We start from the raw sequence: 24,596 nt of genomic DNA on the forward strand, positions 1-24,596 counted from the left end.
CTGCGAGTAACGTCCAATTCTATCTAGCGTGGGAACGAGAGGACAGGTTGTCCCACATCTCAACAAGTGTTTCTTTCTGAACATATAATTATAGAAACTTATCCCCTAGTTTTAATAGATAGTACCTCTTGCTGGAATATGTGGCAATACGGTTCTAGGCGCTACTGTCTGGAACTGCGCGACCGAATCCTGTCTCGGGCATGGATGTGTGTGATGTCCCTAGATTAGTTAGGTTTAAGTAGTTCTAAGTCCTAGGGGACAGATGACCTCAGAAGTTAAGTCCCATAGTGCTCAGAGCCAATATGTGGCAATAAATTTTAAACAAGCTGTACGTATCACGTGTTTCATTTGGACGATATGTGGAATGTAGGCCTATTTCGCCTTTCACCAAAGAACCAAAGACGGTGTACACTCAGTCAGTGCATCATTCAGTGCTTTTGCAGCTAAATCCAGTCAGAAGGCAAAGGTGCTCGGCGCTGTACACAACTCCGATTTCCGCCTCGTTCTGCTATGACGGCGTTTTCCTGGACAGCTGTCCAAAGTCTCCCCATGTCAGTTGTTATGGCAACGACTGTAACGGGATATTCTGATAATCAGTGACGTTGGCAGCTTACGCATAAACAGCTGCGGGCGAGACTCTCGAGCCAGCGTCTCAGTGCGTGGGGTAGTGCGTGTGGGTGTGTGAGTTCTGGCAGCCGACACCTGGTGCGCGGGAACGCTACTGTAGCATCTTTCACCCATCAACAGGCATATTCGACATTTCCTACTGGTTACCTTTTGCTAACCGGGCAACACATTATCTGTTGCGGTTTCGTCTAGCTTCGTCATCGGTCCAGCATGTGAGTAATCTGCTTGTCGTCAAATGCTTGAACGGAGTGATAAGCCAGACGTTACAGAATGTAAACTTTTCCGCATTTTCACAGCCGAAAAAAGAGGGGGACATGGAAAAATGGCTATCAAATTGGCCAGCATGAGGTCTGTTTTGCCAAATAAGATATAACTCCTTCGAAGTTATAAAGGGAATTGAGGGAACCTTTGAAAATAAAAATGTTAGGAAAGAGGTAAAATGCTGGGTGATTTGCTCTAATAGAAACAAACAGAATAGGGTGGAGGAACATTTGACGTGCCTCTGAATGATGCTCAAAACCATGTACAGCGAATCAGGTGCTGACAGAGAATTTAAAGCTCAGTTATTAACTTAGAATCTTAGAAATTTAAAAAAAGTAGTAGAGGATATTTGCCTGGTGATACATGATATTCTGATCCGGCGATTCATTTGCTGTACATAATATTGGGAAACATTTGGAGGGCCATCAAATGTTTCTCTGTTTTACTTCTCACTTTCAGATAGATCATTTGACTGTTTTTTTTCCACATATATTTTTCTTCACTGCTCTTCACAAGGTATCGCGTTGCTGAAGCTCCGATCTTATTTTAAGTAAATCTTATACGTTTTCCTTGTTTTCTTGGCAAGCTCTCTCTCTGTTATATCTTATGGTATGGTATATTTGGGTATCTCTGAATATCTTCGAAATTTTTAGTGCAGAATAGGATAGTCAGAACGATCTGCAGTGTCTATTCGTGAACTTCGTGGAGGGCACTGTTCAACCGTATTTCAACCTTACTGACCCTGTTGCCCTACATATAGTAACTGTAAGATACTTGGGTACCTCACGTATTCCAATTTTGAGTCAGTTTCTTAGAATGAAGTAGTTATGTGCACTGGCGTATTTACATTATCTTCTTCTGTTGGGGGAGGGGAAGGCTTTGTCTCTCATTTGGGAATAATCCGAATTTAAAATTCATTTTATAGGTCAATACTGATTTAATTTCGAAAATTATTAAGTGTGTCACTGGTTTACATCTGCTTAATTAGAGCACTAATGATATTATGAGAACACTTCATTAAATCATGAAATCAATTTTATAGGATTATGAAGTTTGAATATTTTGATAAAACATAATGCAGTTGCTAAGAGAATTTCCTGTACCGATTCTATTAATTGCCTAATTTTGTAATTGAGGCACGTGTTAATTTGCTTTAAAGTGTATAAATATTGTGTTTAAGAGATGCTTTAATACACATAAAAAGAAAAACTTCTACATCTACATCTACATCCGTACTCCGCAAGCCACCTGACGGTGTGTGGCGGAGGGTACCCTGAGTACCTCTATCGGTTCTCCCTTCTATTCCAGTCTCGTATTGTACGTGGAAAGAAGGATTGTCGGTATGCTTCTGTGTGGGCTCTAATCTCTCTGATTTTATCCTCATGGTCTCTTCGCGAGATATACGTAGGAGGGAGCAATATACTGCTTGACTCTTCGGTGAAGGTATGTTCTCGAAACTTTAACAAAAGCCCGTACCGAGCTACAGAGCGTCTCTCCTGCAGAGTCTTCCACTGGAGTTTATCTATCATCTCCGTAACGCTTTCGCAATTACTAAATGATCCTGTAACGAAGCGCGCTGCTCTCCGTTGGATCTTCTCTATCTCTTCTATCAACCCTACCTGGTGCGGATCCCACACTGCTGAGCAGTATTCAAGCATTGGGCGAACAAGCGTACTGTAACCTACTTCCTTTGTTGTCGGATTGCATTTCCTTAGGATTCTTCCAATGAATCTCAGTCTGGCATCTGCTTTACCGACGATCAACTTTATATGATCATTAATTGGCGAAACCATTTACTAGAAATTGAAAGAACAGAAGAAAGACGGCGGTCTCTTTGTTATACCATATCACTTATCACAGGTTCTCCATAAACTGCCATTACGGAGAGCCCATTCAGACTGTATTCCTCACACATGCCTTGATTCTCTTCTTTTTTTTTTTCTCATCAGTCTACTGACTGGTTTGATGCGGCCCGCCACGAATTCCTCTCCTGTGCTAACCTCTTTATCTCAGAGTAGCACTTGCAACCTACGTCCTCAATTATTTGCTTGACGTATTCCAATCTCTGTCTTCCTCTACAGTTTTTGCCCTCTACAGCTCCCTCTAGTACCATGGAAGTCATTCCCTCATGTCTTAGCAGAAATCCTATCATCCTGTCCCTTCTCCTTATCAGTGTTTTCCACATATTCCTTTCCTCTGCGATTCTGCATACAACCTCCTCATTCCTTACCTTATTAGTCTACCTAATTTTCTACATTCCTCTATAGCACCACATCTCAAATGCTTCGATTCTCTTCTGTTCCGGTTTTCCCACAGTCCATGTTTCACTACTCCCTACTCCCCCTCCCCCCCCCCCCCCCAAGAACCATGGACCTTGCCGTTGGTGGGGAGGCTTGCGTGCCTCAGCGATACAGATGGCCGTACCGTAGGTGCAGTCACAACGGAGGGGTATCTGTTGAGAGGCCAGACAAACCTGTGGTTCCTGAAGAGGGGCAGCAGCCTTTTCAGTAGTTGCAGGGCCAACAGTCTGGATGATTGACTGATCTGGCCTTGCAACATTAACCAAAACGGCCTTGCTGTTCTGGTACTGCGAACGGCTGAAAGCAAGGGGAAACTACTGCCGTAATTTTTCCCGAGGACATGCAGCTTTACTGTATGATTAAATGATGATGGCATCCTCTTGGGTAAAATATTCCGGAGGTAAAATAGTCCCCCATTCGGATCTCCGGGCGGGGACTACTCAGGAGGATGTCGTTATCAGGAGAAAGAAAACTGGCGTTCTACGGATCGGAGCGTGGAATGTCAGATCCCTTAATCGGGCAGGTAGGTTAGAAAATTTAAAAAGGGAAATGGATAGGTTAAAGTTAGATATAGTGGGAATTAGTGAAGTTCTGTGGCAGGAGGAACAAGACTTCTGGTCAGGTGATTACAGGGTTATAAATACAAAATCAAATAGGGGTAATGCAGGAGTAGGTTTAATAATGAATAAAAAATAGGGGTGCGAGTAAGCTACTACAAACAGCATAGTGAAAGCATTTTTGTGGCCAAATAGACACAAAGACCACGCCTACTACAGTAGTACAAGTTTATATGCCAACTAGCTCTGCAGCTGATGAAGAAATTGAGGAAATGTATGATGAGATAAAAGAAATTATTCAGGTAGTGAAGGGAGACGAAAATTTAATAGTCATGGGTGACTGGAATTCGAGTGTAGGAAAAGGGAGAGAAGGAAACATAGTAGGTGAATATGGATTGGGTGGAAGAAATGAAAGAGGAAGCCGTCTGGTAGAATTTAGCACAGAGCATAACTTAATCATAGCTAATACTTGGTTCAAGAATCATAAAAGAAGGTTGTATACATGGAAGAATCCTGGAGATACTAAAAGGTATCAGATAGATTATATAATGGTAAGACAGAGATTTAGGAACCAGGTTTTATATTGTAAGACATTTCCAGGGGCAGATGTGGACTCTGACCACAATCTATTGGTTACGAACTGTAGATTAAAACTGAAGAAACTACGAAAAGGTGCTAATTTAAGGAGATGAGACCTGGATAAACTGAAAGAACCAGAGGTTGTACAGAGTTTCAGGGAGAGCATAAGGGAACAAGTGACAGGAATGGGGGAAAGAAATACATTAGAAGAAGAATGGGTAGCTTTGAGGGATGAAGTAGTGAAGGCAGCAGAGGATCAAGTAGGTAAAAAGACAAGGGCGAGTAGAAATCCTTGAGTAACAGAAGAAATATTGAATTTAATTGATGAAAGGAGAAAATATAAAAATGCAGTAAATGAAGCAGGCAAAAAGGAATACAAACGTCTCAAAAATGAGATTGACAGGAAGTGCAAAATGGCTAAGCAGGGATGGCTAGAGGACAAATGTAAGGATGTAGAGGCTTGTCTCACTAGGGGTAAGATAGATACTGCTTACAGGAAAATTAAAGAGACCTTTGGAGAAAAGAGAGCCACTTCTATGAATATCAAGAGCTCAGATGGAAACCCAGTTCTAAGCAAAGAAGGGAAGGCGGAAAGGTGGAAGGAGTATATACAAAGTTTATACAAGGACGAAGTACTGGAAATGGAAGAGGATGCAGATGAAGATGAAATGGGAGATACGATACTGCGGGGAGAGTTTGACAGAGCACTGAAAGATCTGAGTCGAAGCAAGGCCCCGGGAGTAGACAACATTCCATTAGAACTACTGACGGCCTTGGGAGAGCCAGTCATGACAAAACTCTAGCATCTGGTGAGCAAGATGTATGAGACAGGCGAAATTCCCTCAGACTTCAAGAAGAATATAATAATTCCAACCCCAAAGAAAGCAGATGTTGACAGATGTGAAAATTGCCGAACTATCAGTTTAATAAGTCACAGCTGCAAAATTCTTTACAGACGAATGGAAAAACTGGTAGAAGCGGACCTTGGGGAAGATCAGTTTGGATTCCACAGAAACGTTGGAACACGTGAGGCAATACTAACCTTACGACTTATCTCAGAAGAAAGATTAAGAAAAGGCAAACCTACGTTTCTAGCATTTGTAGACTTGGAGAAAGCTTTTGACAATGTTGACTGGAATACTCTCTTTCAAATTCTAAAGGTGGCAGGGGTAAAATACAGGGAGCGTAAGGCTATTTACAATTTGTACAGAAACCAGATGGCAATTATAAGAGTCGAGGTTCATGAAAGGGAAGCTGTGGTTGGGAAGGGAGTGAGACAGGGTTGTAGCCTCTCCCCGATGTTATTCAATCTGTATATTGAGCAGACAGTAAAGGAAACAAAAGAAAAATTCGGAGTAGGTATTAAAATTCATGAAGAAGAAATAAAAACTTTGAGGTTCGCCGATGACATTGTAATTCTGTCAGAGACAGCAAAGGACTTGGAAGAACAGTTGAACGGAATGGACAGTGTCTTGAAGGGAGGATATAAGATGAACATCAACAAAAGCAAAACGAGGATAATGGAATGTAGTCGAATTAAGTCTGGCAATGCTGAGCGAATTAGATTAGGAAATGAGACACTTAAAGTAGTAAAGGAGTTTTGCTATTTGGGGAGCAAAATAACTGATGATGGCCGAAGTAGATATAATATAAAATGTAGACTGGCAATGGCAAGGAAAGCGTTTCTGAAGAAGAGAAATTTGTTAACATCGAGTATAGATTTAAACGGCAGGAAGTCTTTTCTGAAAGTATTTGTATGGAGTGTAGCCATGTATGGAAGTGAAACATGGACGATAACTAGTTTGGACAAGAAGAGACTAGAAGCTTTCGAAATATGGTGCTACAGAAGAATGCTGAAGATTAGATGGGTAGATCACATAACTAATGAGGAGGTATTGAATAGAATTAGGGAGAAGTTTGTGGCACCACTTGACATAAAGAAGGGACCGGTTGGTAGGACATGTTTTGAGGCATCAAGGGATTTAGCAGTGGAGGGCAGCGTGGAGGGTAAAAATCGTAGAGGGAGACCAAGAGATGAATACACTAAGCAGATTCAGAAGGATGTAGGTTGCAGTAAGTACTGGGAGATGAAGAAGCTTGCACAGGATAGAGTAGCATGGAGAGCTGCATCAAACCAGTCTGAGGACTGAAGACCGCAACAACAACAACAGAATGCTGTTCTCCAGACGTACATCCCCAGAAATTCCTTCCTCAAATTAAGGCCGGTATTTGATATTGGTAGACTTCTGTTGGCCAGAAATGCCTTTTTTGCTATAGCGAGTCTGCTTTTGATGTCCTTCTTGCTCTGTCCGTCATTGGTTAAATTACTGCCTAGGTAGCAGAATTCCTTAACTTCACTGACTTCGTGACTATCAATCCTGATGTTAAATTTCTCGCTGTTCTCATTTCTACTACTTCTCATTACCTTCGTGATTCTCCGATTTACTCTTAAACCATACTGTGTACTCATTAGACTGTTCATTCCGTTCAGCACATCATTTAATTCTTCTTCACTTTCACTCAGGATAGCAATGTCTTCAGCGAATCGTATCATTGATATCCTTTCACCTTGTATTTTAATTCCACTCCTGAACCTTTCTTTTATTTCCATCATAGCTTCCTCGATATACAGATTGAAGAGTAGGGGCGAAAGGCTACAGCCTTGTCTTACTCCCTTCTTAATTCGAGCACTTCGTTCTTGATCGTCCACAACCCTCTTGGTTGTTGGACATATTGTTTATGACCCGTCTCTCCGTATAGCTTAGCCCTACTTTTTTCAGAATCTTGAACAGCTTGCACCATTTTCTATTGTCGAACGCTTTTTCCAGGTCGACAAATCCTATGAACGTGTCCTGATTTTTCTTTAGCCTTGCTTCCATTATTAGCCGTAACGTCAGAATTGTGTCTCTCGTACCTTTACTTTTCCTAAAGCCAAACTGATCGTCACCTAGCGCATTCTCAATTTTCTTTTCCATTCTTCTGTATGTTATTCTTGTAAGCAGCTTCGATGCATGAGCTGTTAAGCTGATTGTGCGATAATTCTCGCACTTGTCAGCTCTTGCCGTCTACGGAATTGTGTGGATGAGGCTTTTCCGAAAGTCAGATGGTATGTCGCCAGACTCATATATTCTACACACCAACGTGAATAGTCGTTTTGTTGCCACTTCCCCTAATTATTTTAGAAATTCTAATGGAATGTTATCTATCCCTTCTGCCTTATTTGACCGTGTGTCCTCCAAAGCTCTTTTAAATTCCGATTCTAATACTGGATCCCCTATCTCTTCTAAATCGACTCCTGTTTCTTGTTGTATCACACCAGACAAATCTTCACCCTCATAGAGGCTTTCAAAGTATTCTTTCCACGTATCTGCTCTCTCCTCTGCATTTAACAGTGGAATTCCCGTTGCACTCTTAATGTTACCACCGTTGCTTTTAATGTCACCAAAGGTTGTTTTGACTTTCCTGTATGATGAGTCTGTCCTTCCGACAATCATATCTTTTTCGATGTCTTCACATTTTTCCTGCAGCCATTTCGTCTCTTAAGGATGGAGAAACAGCACTTACTTGTAGCCGTTGTCACACGTAGAGACGCCGAGAGTTTTAGAAACCGAAACCGAAAAATATCAGGATAGATCTGACACTCGCAGACAGGTAAACGTACCATTGCGTTTTGAGGCAACTGCTCCAGTCGACTTAACCGTTGATGAACGAGTTTCAACTCAGCAGTTGTCGTAGTTAAATCAGCGACTAATGGATTTCAAGCATAAAATGAGAGAGGTATCGCTACTCCATCAATGAAATCTATATCTGCAGTTTTCAGTGCCAGAAGATAATTAAAGCTGTTAAAGAGTTCACAATGTGTCAAGAATCTATCCTGCAGGGAACTAACGAAGGTATCCAAAAATTGTATGAGCACAGACACATTGTAGCAACACTCAAGATCATTACCGGTATCCTCATTTGGACGATGTGCTTTCCTGGTAGAGATGTGTGTTTGTTTGATTTCATTGCCCGAAGCTAATTCCTTAACTTCTAAGAAGAGGCCACCCGGAGTGGCCGTGCGGTTCTAGGCACTACAGTCTGGAGTCGCATGACCACTACTGTCGCAGGTTCGAATCCTCGGGCGTGGATGTGTGTGTGAAGTCTTTAGGTTAGTTAGGTTTAAGTAGTTCTAAGTTCTAGGGAACTGATGACCATAGCAGTTAAGTCCCGTAGTACTCAGAGCCATTTTTTTCTAAGAAGAGACGGTTAAAAGTGTCATCAACATTTTCTCTCATTACCAGCAGTTTCCTTTTAACATCTCTGGCAAAATCTGTATCTTGGAGCTTAAGCTGACAGCACATGGACTCACCCAGTCCAAACATTTCAGAAAGTATAACCGAGAAGACTTAAAAATCTCTGTTGGTGATGGCTGCTAATAGAATCATGGCATCGTGAGATGTTGTCAAATTCTTGGACGTTCCGTAGAGCCCCCAACACGGCCATGTTTTTCCTTGAAGCATTGTGCGAAGACCTCCACACCACTTAATGAGTGTGCACGTTTCAAGCTCCCGATTCGAACATCGGGTAATGTTTCAAGGGAATTATTAACATTTGCCTATTGTATGTTAACACAAAGAAATTACGTATCATTTCCAGTGTTCCTAGTGAATTCTTGAGAAATGGAATGTTGCATGTGTCGCTGACTATGAAATTGAAATTATGAGCTACACAGTGAGAATATACAGGTAAAGGGAAATGCGGTCGTATGAATACATGTTCCCTACGGACTTTCCGCGACATGGATACAGTGCCGTCATAGCCCTGTTCTCGTGAAAATTACATATCAAGACCAGTTTCTCCAAGTTTTCAATTATAGATCCTTTGCCAGTCACATCAAACACTGGAACAGAGTGCAGGAAAATTTCACGAAGAGATCCGAGGAAATATAATTACAATTCGAAACGACACTCGTTGGACCGGGGGCACGTTTCCAGTCATCAGCAGTGCATGTTAACACTTGTTGATGACCCAGCATTGAAATCTGCAGCAATTTCCGGAAGGGTTGCATTCCTGTCACGCTGAACGATTCTCTTCAGACATCATTTGTCCGGTTATTGCAGGATCTTTTTTCGGCCGCAGTGATGTCGGAGGTTTGATGTTTTCCCGGGCTCCTGATATTCACGGTACAATCGTGAAATGGTCGTAAGGGAATATCCCTACTTCATCACTACCCCGATGTGTTCCATCGCTCGTGTTCTGAATATAATATCACGTTCAAACTCAGTGAAATCTTGTTAACCACCCGTTGCAGCAGCCGTAACTGATCTAACAACTGCGTCAGACATTTTTCGTCTTATATAGACGTTGCCGAGCTCAGTGCCGTATTCTGCCTGTTTAAATATCTCTGTATTTGTATAAGCATGCCCATACCAGTATCTTTGGCTCTTCAGTGTATATGTAACTGAGGTTTTCTTTGAAGCAAACCGGCTCGCATACTGTACATGCCCAATGAACCTAGATATTTATGTTGATAAGATTCCTAAGCGAGGCAAGCACTCTGTAATACTTACAAGCCGGCCGGTATGGCCGAGCGGTTCTAGGTGCTTCAGTCCGGAACCGCGCGACCGCTACGGTCGAAGGTTCGAATTTTGCCTCGGGCATGGATGTGTGTGGTGTCCTACGTTAGTTAGGTTTAAGTAGTTCTAACTTCTAGGGGCCTGATGACCTTAGATGTTAAGTCGCATAGTGCTGAGATCTATTTGAACCATTTTTGAATACTTACAAGGTAAACTCCTCACATTTACGGGTAAGGTGACTCAGTGGTTAGCCCATCAAAAACTGGAAAAGAATCAAGCTGGAAAACAGGAAGAAGGTGTACTGAAATGTGAAAAAAGAGCAAAATGGAAACGGTCAATGGTCTTCTTCCAGGATGTGCATCGTTGATGGCATTTCAATAGCCACGGCGTCGTGGTTATGTGATCACGGTGTTGGAGTGCGAAGGCATAGATCCGTGTCCAAATCCTGCTCAACTGTCCGATTATTGACATGTCTGCGTGTCTGTAAAGAAGTGATCTCCAGATGTACATACCTCCTATCTGTTATACTCAAGCACCACATGTTAATGACTCTTGCATTCCATTTGGAAGTTTTGACTCTTGAATACCTTTGTCATAACATAGATCACACGCGTTTTTCTGATGTTTCCATCTTCGTGAGAGGTCTACGCGTCATCTCACCTGCTTTCACCATTCATCACATTTGCTTGAGATGGTAATATAATATTCTTACCATATGACTGGTATCCTATCGTAAACCGCATGATAATTATCAAGGCAACAGGAGGACAGGCACGTCAGTGAGCGAACAGAAAATTCATAATTTTGAAAAAAATGAGATTTGAATGCGGATCTCCCCAGTCACACTCCAACACCGTGACCACACAGTCACGACGCCATGGCCCTGGCATTTCGCTCGATGTTGCACCTTTTGTGCTTGGACGTATCACTGTTTCTATTTTTTTTTTTTTCCACAGCTCAGTGGACCTTCTTCCTGTTTTCGTGCTTGATCTTGTTCAGTTTTTGATGGGCTATGCAGTGGGTCATTCAGCCACTAAATCTGACAGGTGAGTGATGGGGAGTTTCCCTTGTTAGACAGCTACAGAGCTTTCATGACTTCAGGGTAGTGACAATTTTCACCAAATCTAGAAGCCACCCGTAACCCTTTCTTCCGCTCCTTCCCGCATTCCAATCCCCCATGACTATAAATATTCATCTCCCTTTACGTACTGTATTACCCTTTCAATATCGTCATATACTTTCTCTATCTCTTCATATTCAGCTTGCGACGTCGGCATGTATACCTGAAATATCGTTGTCGTTGATGGTTTGCTGTCGATTCTGATGAGAACAACCCTGACACTGAACTGTTCACACTTTCTGCCTCACCTTTCTAGTCATAACGAATCCCGTTACACCATTTTCTGCTGCTGTTAATGTACCCTATACTCATCTTACCAGAAATCCTTGTCTTCTTTCCATTCCATTTCATTTATTGATACCCACTGTATATAAGAGCCTTTGCATTTTCCTTTTCAGACTTTCTAGCTTTCGTACCATGTTTAAACTTCTGACATTTCGCGTCCCGAATCGTACAACGTTATCCTTATGCTGGTTATTCAGTCTTTTTCTCAACGTCACCTCCCCCTTGGCAAGCCCCTACCAGAGATCCAAAGCGTGGGGGGGGGGGGGGGGCTATTCCGGAATCATTAGTCAATCTAAAGATCATCATGACACTTTTTCAGTTAAAGTTGTGGAAAAAGCCAATTCTGTTGCATTTGAAAATAGCTCCTTCCAGTCACTGTCTTTTCCTAAAAGAAGGATCGTAGTCTTTTTTACGAGGATGCGGAAACGAGGAATGGCACAAAGAACGTTCACTATACATGAGTCTGTTTCGTACTCAGTAATGTCTTGAGGGTTCTGGAGTCCCCATATGCGCACATTGCGTCAATTTACTATACCGCTAACATGAAATGTTGCTTCCTCACTGAAAATTACCCGCTATGAAACTGTCTCCTCTATCAGAGGATTGCTGAAGTAAACCAGTTTCCTTTTATCACCAACTGCAAGAGCTTGCATTAACCGTAGTCTATATGGTTTTTAGACCAAACTGCGCCTTAACACTCGCCAGAGAGACGTATGAGGTACTGCCGGTTCTCTGCTTGCTTGCCGAGGAGCCTTTTGTTGACTCCACTCAAGCATTTGGCGAATTATTTCCACTATGCCACCAAAAGTGTGAGGTCAACCTCGCCGGGCACACCAACGACGATTGTTTTGGGGTGCAGGCTCATCAATGACAAAACGTCAACCTACTCTTTATCATTACTAAATTGTGACCTGCGTCTATGTCTGCTCCTGAACACTCCTTAGAATCCAATATATATCTGATTTCGGAATCTCTGCCTGACCATGCAGCAATCCAATTGAAATCTTCCTGTATCTTACTGATTTTTTCCAGGTGTACCTCCTCCTCTTGTGATCCTTCAACTGTATATTGCGTTTATGAGCGTAGCCCTGCACAGAATTAAGCAGGGTCAGCTGACGAACATGAGTAAATCTTCATTGCAGTAGGTCGCGTAATTTGTCTGATATGCCTCAGACTGGTAAGAGTGCATTCGGACAATGGCTGCAAATGGGATTTCTCGCAACAGCACAGAAGTTCCGAGTAATAATGGGACGGTGTTCAGAGTCTAACAGAATGCATGATGAATGTTTCAGGTATCATTGGAGGCCCCACGTCACAAGCACTACAGTGGCAGCTCTGCTTCTGATATCCAGTGTTGAGTTTTGTGGCTCTTCTGACTCCACCGAGTGTCACTGTAAGACCTTCAGATGGGGGACAGTGTGCAATAGCACCTCTCAGACACCTTCATGCCTCCTCAAGAGCGACCAGGTGCTGATACTCGAACTTCCAACCATGACCCGACTGATCGGTCCCGTGTTGGCCAACATGCCGAGTGTCCACCGACTCCGCATTGTGTCCAATTCCCTCACTGCAATCAGATCGTCTGCCTTCGCTAGCGACCCACCGTCGGAAATGGATCATCTCACACTGGACGTGCCAAACGTAACGACCTTGGAGCCCGGAGTATTCAAACTGCTGCCCAGACTCAGGCGCCTGCGCATATTGAGTGCCGTCCAGAGCCTGGACGAGGAAGAGCTCGAACTGTGCCCAGACCTCAGAGAAGTGCTCTTCCACGCCAAGCTCCAGAAGATACACCCTGGAACGTTCAGGCAGAACAAGGCGCTTTCCTACCTCGATCTCGTCGGCAACAACTTGACGCACTTACCTGGTGGTCTAATCGCTGGCAACCCACGGTTGGAAACCTTGTCCCTCACTGAGAATGGCATACGTACCATCTCTGCTGGGGCGTTCAGAAACGCTTCGAACCTCCAGCAGCTAATTCTGTCCCGGAACAACTTGCGGACTCTAGAGGAGGGAGTGCTGGACGATGTGGAGCTGCTGACTTATTTTCACGCTTCAGCGAACGAAATCACCTCTCTACCCCCGACAATTTTTGCCAAAACAATGTTGCTGATAGAAATCCATCTACATTTGAACAACCTGATGTCTCTACCAAAGGACATATTTGCACATACCACCAATCTCAAGGTAAGAATTCGTAATATTTTATTTTCTTTGTTTTTAATATCAACTAGTCAGTGACCACAAAGGGAAATTCAGCACTTGTTATGTAAATTTTGTGATTGAAGTGTTCTACTTTTTAAAAAATGACGCTTTTTGTTGTAGCCAATCAGAGCTTTAGACTGCTTCAGTATAGTGATATACTTTCATCAAAATGGACTGTCTACCCCCGGTAGCTCAATCATCAGCGTGACGGATTGTCAATCAATCAATTGGGCAACAGATTTTGAACATGGTTCCCGGGACACTCCCATCTGTTTCGGAACACCCTGTTTCTCAATTTCATTCTACGGTAGAAGACTATGGACAGCATATTGATCATATCTTGCACCAGTCTTAAGAGAGAAACCGATTTCACTTACATTCGTACGCTGTATTTGGCCCCAGGACAACTAAAAGTCGATGTCATTTCGGTTTTTATACCGTTTTGGCCTCCACACAATATAAATCGATTTTTACCTTGACGTGGTGGATGGGCTTGCCTAGCTAACAGTACCAAAATAATCGACTGCCGAACTTGTGCGGTCATGCACAGTGAACAGTACGGATGGTGTACTGTGTAATTAAAACTGAGCCGTTGTACCTCGATTTATATGTCATTGGTTCCAAAAATCGCTCTGAGCACAATGGGACAACATCTGACGTCATCAGTCCCCTAGACTTAGAACTACTTAAACCTAACTAACTCACATCCATGCCAGAGGTAGGATTCGAAACTGCGACTGTAGCAACACCGCGGTTCCAGACTGAAGCGCCTAGAACCGCTAGGCCACAGCGGCCGGCGTCATCGGTTCTCGACCTCATTTAAGTGAAGACGCTTACAGCGCCGCCGACTGGTAACATTTCCGGTAACGTTTTTTGCTCCATGACGTTTCCCTGCTTCGGTAACATGCTCTTCACATCTGACATTATTCTGAGTTGTAGTTCCCTTTCTACAGCGTTTTGCGCGTGGAACTTTAATTAAGGACACATTGTCTATATCTTTCATAGATTATACTATACTGTACTATATGAGAAACCATACCACCCCCTCCGCCCCTACCCCCAATTCTTTTTCAGCAATAAACAACTGCTCAACATTTTAAGAAATGCTAATTTTCACGTAGCCCATTGTTAATGACCTCATAGCCGTGCGATCTAACACATGGCTTTCCGGATAGGGAAAGAGCGCCTGGTCCCCGGCACGAATCCGCCTGCCGGACTTGTGTTGAGGTCCGGTGAGCCGGCCTGTCTGTGGATGGTTTTAAGGCGGTTTTCCATGTGAATCGTCGAATGAGGGCTGGTTCCCCTTAATCCGCCTCAGCTACACTATGTCGGCGATTGCTGCGCAAACAAGGTCTCCACGTACGCTTACACCACCATTACTCTACCACGCAAAACGTAGGGGTTACACTCGTCTTGTGTGAGACGTTCACTGGGGGGGAGAGGAGGGGGTGGAGTCCACCGGTGGCCTAACTACACAATAACCCTGAAAGAGTGGTTCGGTGTGGGGCCGCGGAGGGGTGAAGTGGACTGCGGTAGTCGTCGTGCAGTGCGGTGCGGTGGAGAAGGAGCCTCTCCGTCGTTTCTAGGTCCCCGGTTAACATACAGTACAATAATAACCTCATTTCTCTTGAACTGCGGATTGCGATAAATACAGGTTTTTAGCACATGTCTGTGCGAAGTCAGTAGTCTGGTGTTAACTGCCAGCTGACACAAACGCGTTCTCTGCCAAAGATTTTGTGAAACATCTTTGAGCAAATTAGTTCACTGCAACTATTACACGACTGTAAAATTTTTCGTCATAGTTGTTCGGGAACGGGTGCCAGGCCGGACGCTGTGGCCGAGTGGTTCTAAGCGCTTTAGTCCGTAACTGCGCTGCTGCTATGGTCGCAGGTTCGAATCCTGCCTCGGGCATGGATGTGTGTGATCTCCTTACGTTAGTTAGGTTCAAGTAGTTCCAAGTCTAGGGGACTGATGACCTCAGATGTTATGTCCCATAGTGTTTGGAGCCATTTCAACCATTTGAATGGGTACCAAATAGTTAAACACAGCATAATATTTGTGGCGAGCACACTTCTGGTAAAGACATAAATGAAAACGAATGTGGATGAAAGTGTGGATGTCAGTAAATGTTTGGCCCCGTACTGTGGGTGGCCAGCCCACTCCAGACACCTAGAACTAGATGTGAGCCATTGACAGTTGTCGAGCTGAGTGTAAACCACATGGTCCTCTCTTCCAGGAGCTGAGACTGGGCGACAACCAGCTGAAGTCCCTGGAGCCAGAACTGTTCCGCCACAACCAACGGTTAACCACGCTGGAGCTGAGTGGGAACGCCCTCGAGACCCTCCCTGGAGACGTGTTCTCTGGCCTGGAGAGCCTACAGTACCTCTACCTGTCCGACAACCGGCTGGCCATAGTGCCCGCTGAGATCTTCAAGCCGATCGCTGGCCTGCTGCAGTTGTTCTTGTCGGGGAACCTCCTCCAGGAGCTGCCTGGAGATGCGCTGGGAGCCTGCTCCCAACTGGAGTCCTTCTTCTTGAACAACAACCAGCTCATGAGTCTGCCTGGACGACTATTCACCAACAGCACCAAGCTCTCGACGGTCTCCCTCGAAAACAACAGCCTCAGAAGGTATGAGTTCTCTTGTACTACTTGTCTTCTCTCTCGTCGATGTAATACAACAGTCATGCTTCTTCTTGACACCCATATGGTCTCTGATGACGATGTATAAGAACATGGTGTTCCGAAAAGAATGCTAGGATTGTGAACACGCGGTACAGAAAAACGGTTCAAGATAATGCACCCACTTAAACCCCTAATTGGAGAGAAAAATATTCAAATTTTTTTTCATAACTTAATAAGTTTTGATGGGAGCTCCTTTTGTTTATCTGCAGGCAATAAAAAGTTTCTCAATTTCAGTAGATGTGTTTTGTAGAATGTCATGGCTGATAAAATTCGCTCCTACAGATGCATCGTATTTTTTTCTGCACAGACAATGATCTTTACGTTGCCCCCAAAAAAGAAGTCTGCAGGAGTAAGAACTGGACTTCTGGGTGGCCGCTTATCCCATCCTATTCCATCATTTGGAAATCTGTCGTTTAGTGTGTTGAGCACTTTGAGATAGTGACGGCCGGCCTGTGTGGCCGAGCGGTTCTAGGCGCTACGGTCTGGAACCGCTCTACCGCTACGGCCGCAGGTTCGAATCGCGCCTCAGGCATGGATGTGTGTGATGTCCTTAGGTTACTTAGGTTTAAGTGGTTCTACGTTCTACGGGACTGATGACCTATGAAGTTAAGTCCCATAGTGCTCAGAACCATTTGAACCATTTGAGATAGTGACGAAGCGGGACGCCATTTTACACGATACTGACCCGTTGAGTCGTTCGTTGTTAAAATTCTGCGGTTTGAGGAAACACGAACAAACCGAGGTATGTTGCTGTTGTTGTTGTTGTAGTGGTCTTCAGAGACTGGTTTGATGCAGCTCTCCATCCAACTCTATCCTGTGCAATCTTCTTCATCTCGCACTACCTACTGCAACCTACATCCTTCTGAATCTGTTTACGGTATTCTCCTCTTGGTCTCCCTCTGCGATTTTTACCCTCCACGCTGCCCTCCAATACTAAACTGGTGATCCCTTGGTGCCTCAGAATATGTCCTACCAACCGATCCCTTCTTCTAGTCAATACGTGCCAGAAATTTCTCTTCTCCCCAATTCTATTCAATAACTGATCATTAGTTATGTGATCTACCCATCTTATCTTCAGCATTCTTTTGTAGCACCACGATTCGAAAGCTTCTATTCTCTTCTGGTCTAAACTATTTATCGTCCACCTTTCACTTGCGTACATGGCTACACTCCATACAAATATTTTCAGAAAACGGCTTCCTGTCACTTAAATCTGTACTCGATGTTAACAAATTTCTCTTCTTGAGAAACTCTTTCCCTGCCATTGTCCGTCTACATTTTATATCCTCTCTACTTCGACCATCATCAGTTATTTTGTTCTCCAAATAGCAAAACTCTTCTACTACTTTAAGCGTCTCATTTCCTAATCTAAAGACATATCCAGATGATTTACGCCTGTAAGTGTTACTCTGGCCAATAAGAAAGGGCCTCTAGCTTGGTCATAAAGTAATCCACATCACAAGCACATTTTTGGCCAATCATGTATAAGATTTTGCACAAATCCGGGTTCTTCAATTCCAGGACCTGAAACCTGTGACGGTTAAAGCAACAATTTATTTTGAATGTTGCTTCGTATGAAAACTGCAGTTTAAGAAAATTTCGATTGTCGTCAATTTCGTTTGACGTTAAACTTACGCTTAGGGCTATCTGTCGGCTTCATCTCTTGTCGAATCTGAATTTTTTAGGCATGCAGTAGAAACCTTTTATGTATGACACTGAAGAATGTTGTTTTACGTATGTTTAGCTAAAGAACTTTTCGGGCAGGTGATTTCTTTTCGGGCTACTGTTACAAATGTGTCTGATTTCTTCTACTTTGCCGTCACTTGTTCTTGGCCAGGCTGGTACTGTCTTTCCAGCAAGCTTCCTGTATCTCGAAACTGGTTAAACCATCCATGGATAACTTTTTCTTCGGGTGCATTTTATCCTGGATCAATTTCCCGAAAGTGACACTGCATACCAACAATTGATTTAAGCTCAGCGTACCAAAGAACGCAGCCTTTCTGTGCTGTACCATTAACATCGTACGGGTATGTGAGTGAAAGTGACGCAACGCCAGGGCGAAACACCTTCTCCCATTTCTAGGCCGTCGTTTGGCCCAATATGACACAGTGAACAAATCTAAGTTACACTGAAGCGCCAATGAAACTGGTATAGGCATCCGTATTCCAATACAGGGGTATGTAAATAGGCAAAAGACCGCGCTGCGGTCGGCAACGCTTATATAAGACAACAAGTGTATAGCGCAGTTGTTAGATTTGTTACTGCTGCTACAATGGCAGGTTATCAAGATTTAAGTGAGTTTGAAAGTGGTGTTACAGTCAGCATACGAGTGATGGGAAACAGCATTTCCGAGTCAGCGATGACGTGGGGAATTTCCTGTACGACCATTTCACGAATGTACTGTGAAGAACAACAATCCGGTAAGACATCAAATCTCTGCCATCGGTGCGGCCGGAAAAATGCTGCCGGACCAATGACGACTGAAGAGAATCGTTCAACATGACAGATGTCCAACCCCTCCTCAAATTAAGGTAGATTTCAATGCTGGGCCATCAATGAGTGTCAGCGTGCGAACCATTCAACGGAACATCATCGATGTGTGGTTTCGAAGCCGAAGGCCCACTCGTTTACCCTTGATGACTGCACATTATAAAGCTTTACGCCTCGGCTGGGCCCGTCGACACCGACTTTGGAATGTTGATAACTGGAGACACGTTACCTGGCCGTAGGAGTCTCGTTTCGAACTTTAACAAGCGGATGGAGGTGTCCAGGTATGGAGACAACCTCGTGAATCCATGGACTCTGTATGTCAGCTGGGGACTGTTCAAGCTGGTGGAGGCTCTATAATGGTGTGGGGCGTGTGCAATTGGGGTGATATTGGACCCCTGATATGTCTAGATACGACTCTGACAGGTGACATATACGTAAGCATCCTGTCTAATCACATAACGCGACCACCCACACTTCCATAATTGCCAAGATTCGTTCCACGAACACTCTTTTGGGTTTAAACACTTCCGCTGGCCACCAAACTCTCCAGGCATGAACATTATTTAGCACATCTGGATGCCTTGCAACGTGCTCTTAAGAAGAGATGTACACCCTCTGGTACTCTTTCAGATTTATGGAAAGCCCTGCAGGATTCATGTCGTGAGTTCCCACCAGCACTACTTCAGACATGAGTCGAGTCCATGCCACGTCGTGTTGCGGCACTTCTGCGTGCTCGCGAGGACCCTACGTAAAATCAGACAGGTGTACAGTTTCTTTGGCTCTCCGGTGTATTTTATTTCCAGTTGACCAGTTTGCGCGGAGTACTTGTTCAAAATCTCTGCTTTCTTTCTGGGACACCATTCCTAAAGGACAGTAAAATAAAAACGAGACAGATAAAAAATAGCCAGTAAATTGTTTGTTATTTCAAAAGAAATCACCATAAATGTCGATACGCGTGTCCCACTGTGAGGGAAGATGATCAGTACCTTCATGGTAAAAGTTTTTGTCGTTACGTACGGAACGATGATACCCAGGTACGCACATCTTCCTCCGAATGTCTTTGTTCAGGGCTCCAAAAATATGGGAAACGCATGGTACGAGGTGGGCATTGGGAAGAGATTGTTGAGGGCCTTTTCAGAGAAACATCTACAGCGTTTTCGAAACAACCTTGGCAACATGTGGGATGACATTGTCATGCCCGATCTCTCCACACGCGATTTCCATATTATTTTATCCCTGAAGAAAGACATTGTTGACCATCGATTTGCTTTGGAGGAACAGGTACACCCCTGGGTTACAATCAGAGTCCATAGGTAATCGTGAACCTTTCTCCATGAAGACATTGATAGTTTTCTCTCACAATATGATATACCGGCTGTGATCTGAAATTATCGTATGGCAGCGAAACGTGGTAAACTATCTAGTGCGGTAATGCGGAACAAATTTGAGGTGTGAACAAGTTAGTGCCGGTGTAAATCTGGTGCTGCGAATGCAAGAAAAACGTATAGAAATGCTTTCATACGTGTTGGTTTAAGAACAGGACAAGTGAGAAAACCATTTCTTCTTCTTCTTCTTTATCGTCACCTTGTCCCACGTCACGAAGGGTCTGCGTTGATCTTCTAGATCCTTCTCCTCCACAGTACTCTATCCATTGCCTCTTCCTTCTTCCATTCCTTCTCCTTTAGGTCCTCGGATATCTTATCTTTCCACCTCATCTTCGGTCTTCCTCTCCTTCTCGCTCCTTTAATCTTTATGTCTTCAATTCTGTTTCCGATATACTCTTCCCCTCTTCTCTGTAAATGTCCGTACCACCTTAGTCTGCTCTCTTGTGTCTTTTTCCCCATGTGTCCCACTTTCACAGCTAATCTAACAAATTCATTTCTAATCCTGTCCTTCCCTGTTACCCCACACATCCACCTCAACGTCCTCGTTTCCGCCACTTCCATCTTTCTTTCCTGGGCTACTGTGGTTGGCCATGTGTCTGCCCCGTATATCATATCAGGCCTTACCACCGACTTGTACACTTTCCCTTTCAACCCAATGCTCACCTTCTTATCGCACAACACTCCACTCACTTTCCTCCAGGTGTTCCAACCGCAGTTTATTCGGAGTTGTATCTCGCTTTCCGGTCCTCCGTCCCTCTGTATGTACGACCGGAGGTATTTAAATTTACAGACCGATTTCAGCTCATCGTTCTGGATCTTGCAAGACCTCATCTGCACATCCTTCAGTGCCCGTGTGGAGTAGCTAGTCTCCAGTCAGGCGCCTCCCCGGGTGGCAAATAGGGGAACGCTCACCAGATAGGGTGGGTACTGGGGAAATAAAACACCCAATACCAAAACCAGCAAGCCTCCGTCCATCTAACAAGGGAAGGGGGATTGCGGCAGGAAGGGCATCCGGCTGTAAAAACATTGCCAAAACGAGAGGAATGATGGATGATTCTCAAGTGAGAAAGCCATTATGTTGATATTATTGTTAACCATCACTTATGAAATTTGTTCAGTGTGAGCACAGGAGACGCCGACGAGATGATGCATGTGTTAAACGACGCCGTCCACAATCGCCTGTAGCACAGCTGGTGGAATCTGAGTAACGTGTTACAGTATACAGGGCGTGAGATGATCCAGAGACCGAACAAGTCTCTGGTAAATGCGATCGTTCAGCTGTCCGTAGAGCAATAGCCACGTGTGTTCAGATCAGGTGATCTTTCAGGTCATCCTCCTGGAAAACCTTTGTGGAAGCTTTCATTAAGCAGATTTTTTACCGGGAGAGGGATATGAGGTGTTGCTCCATGTTGCAGCCGGCAGGGATGGCCGAGCGGTTCTAGGCGCTTCAGTTTGGAGCCGCGCAACTACTACGGTAGCCGGTTCGAATCCTGCCTCGGGCATGGATGTGTGTGATGTCCTTAGGTTAGCTAGGTTTAAGTAGTTCTAAGTTATAGGGGACTGATGACCTCAGATGTTTAGTCCCATAATGCTCAGAGCCATTTTTTAATGCATAGATAGAACTGGAATGATACTGGAAGTTCTTGTGTGAATTGGGGTGATGTGTGTTGTACAAATTTTTGATTCTTTATTTTATTATTGTGCAATTTTAATATCTGTATGCGAACGTGAGAGACATAGTTATCAATATAGTTAAACATAACGTCAAGTGTTAGAGGAGTAACACTGTTCCTCATATGCATATGTGTATACAGCATATTAGCACACAGATATAAAAATTGCACAGTAAAAAAAAGAAAACCTAAAATTTGTGCAATTCCAATCACTGCAACCCACACAAGAACTTGTATTACCATTCCAGTTCTACCCACACATTAAAAATCTTATAAATATGTAGTCTACCAAAGTTGAAGAGTAGCTACTAAACAAAAGATTTAATTACAATTTTATCACGAAAGTTCACAAGTCGAGAAAACACAGCTAAAATAGCTATAGATATGGCAAAAGTTTCAACTAAATGCCAAAACTAATTCACAGATAACGTCGCTAACGCTATAGAAGAAGAAATAAAAGCTCACACGTACGCCAACATTCAAAAATGGAATATAATACTCTCACGAAAATAAAAAAAGTTGACAGACAACATTGCCTTAGCAGTTAATTCCGAAAAGGGTAACAGTAAATTATCCTTAACCGTAGTGATTACTTAGATAAATTACGTTCTTGTTAACGTGAGGATTAATATTGTAAACGTGGTGACATTTGATTCATGTCGCACATCTATCAACGCAAAGTAACGTGTACTGTAAAACTATTTTAAAGCATTATATGTTTAAGATGTAATTAGAATATTTAAGGAGAGGAACAATCGTTTGACATTAAAAATTGATGTAGGAAGCCATATTTGCTATACTCTGTTCACTATAGTTATCTGGTGTTCAATACGTCTATTTGTAATGTGTCACACGGCGAAAGCCAGTCCAGCTTTTGAAGTCCAGTAAGCAGTTTTAACTCTGTTCTGACTTTATGTATCAACTTACACACCAGCACATCTGTTCTAAACATTGTTTATGCAAATGTTTGTTCCATCTGTTAAATGCTAGTTCTCTGCACAGAGATTCGATCTGTAGATTTTGTTAAAGCAAAATGCTTACTAGGAGCAACAATAACAAGAACATAGTGATCAACACAACAGTGTATTATTGAGCGAAATCTGTAGTTTGGCTACTGTAGAGAGCCTTCGTAATTGAGAAACGCTCACCGAATAGTGTCCTGTGCAGGTAATAGCAGGAAACTTAATCCCCATCAGCAGTTCAAAAGCAGCATTCCTGCTACCTCGTAGCAACTCTAATACAACCGGTTATGAATGCTTTAACACCATACATTTCCCGCTCAAGGAAGACTTCAACATAAGTCTGTTGCAGTTCTTGTTCATCTGAAACCACAGGGTGAGCTGCAACCTTTTGATGTTACCAGTAATTACAGATTTTGCGTTTTGTCCACAGCCTGCCTGTCGAGCTGTTTACTGGGACATCATCGCTCAAACAGATGTGGTTGGGACATAACCCTTGGGACTGCTCCAGCTGCGAGGTTGCTGCGATGTCTGCCTGGCTGACATCACGTGACATCGACATCGGTGATCTCGTGCCGCAGTGCTCGGGGCCTGGGCCACAGGCTGGGAGAGATATCCGTCACGTGACGGCAACTCACTGTCTCAAGGACAGTGGACAGTAGGGTCTAGGGGTAGGTATATCCCAGGAGGAAGCCACTGTCTCCAGTCATCACTACAAAAACTGGCTATCGCCCTGAGTATTCAACAGTAGCAGGAGACACACCAACTACACAAGCAGGAAGTTCCAGCAATTACAGATCTCCTGTGTATCTGGAGTCATGCAGAACTTCTAACATATGTTGAATGGTGGGCTTTTACCTCGATGTTTCCTCATGAGAAGACACAATGAATTTGGACACAAGAGGAAATACTACACAGTCTCGGTTTTGCTCATGTAGGTACATAGTACATCAGGAAGTACATCCTTGATATCAGGAAATATTTGTACGAATGTTCTGTTGCCTGCAGCTATAAATTAGGTATGCAAATGAATGATTTTGTGACATGTCCATACAATAAAACAGTCTGAGTTGTCCTATACAGTGATTTCATGATGTTTGGAGGATGTATAGTCGTCTACCATGTTCTGGCGGAGTGTTGGTATCTCTGTGATAAAACGCAAGGAGATTATTCCCTTTCCAAAACATCTTGGACTCGCTACAAATTCATGCACCAAGAAATTGGAAAATATGTTATTGCAATAAAACATGGCTGTTACCACCATTGTCAGATTATGTATTTATTTTCATAGTGAGTGTTGTTTTCAAACAATGTTTTTCTGCCTTGCTTTTGTGCATACGATTAATCTTTTTGATGTATTTCTCCATATACAGGGTGTAAAGTTTAAGTTGACAAACCAGAATAATTCGAAAAATAAGCTCCACACGAAGAAATTGGTAGAATCCAAAGTTGATTATTTTCGAGGGGAACATCTGCTGATGCCAAAATTATCCCGCCTCCCCAGCCCTCTGGGGGTGGGGCGGGAGGCAACTTTAAAATTTCAAATGGGAACCCCCATTTTTTTATTGTAAAATCAGATTCTACATAAAAATCTACGTACAATTTATCTTAAGCATTTTTTTAAATTCTTGATAGTTGGCGCTGTGATTGAAGAAAATTCATGCTCTCATTTTTGCGTTAAAAATGGTTACGGATAAATAAACATTTAAGTAGGATATTTGGTTAGTTAGTTAGCTAATCAGAGGATTTGTTTGATAATTATAAGTTGTCTTGCCTCACGAGCACGAAACAAATAAAACAATTAATATTTGGGTCAACATTTGTAAAACTATAATTCCTCTCTGTCAAACCGCACCATATGGGGAGAGGTTTAATTTTAGCGAATCCTAATTTAAGAAGTAAATAAGTATTTTTT

The 24,596-nt window shown here is 43.3% G+C and overlaps 1 protein-coding gene across 1 annotated transcript; it reads left to right on the top strand.

Moving 5' to 3' along the window:
* The first annotated feature begins 753 nt into the window (after positions 1–753).
* On the top strand, positions 754–24,287 carry LOC126293480 (leucine-rich repeat-containing protein 15-like). Its single transcript, XM_049986724.1, has 4 exons — positions 754–839; positions 12,580–13,474; positions 15,729–16,120; positions 23,115–24,287. Coding segments are annotated over exons 1-4 (1,518 nt in total). The 5' UTR covers positions 754–837; the 3' UTR covers positions 23,344–24,287.
* The last annotated feature ends 309 nt before the right edge of the window (positions 24,288–24,596 follow it).

The sequence above is a fragment of the Schistocerca gregaria genome, chromosome 10 (assembly GCF_023897955.1).
Source record: "Schistocerca gregaria isolate iqSchGreg1 chromosome 10, iqSchGreg1.2, whole genome shotgun sequence".
Classification (NCBI taxonomy): Eukaryota; Metazoa; Arthropoda; class Insecta; order Orthoptera; family Acrididae; genus Schistocerca; species Schistocerca gregaria.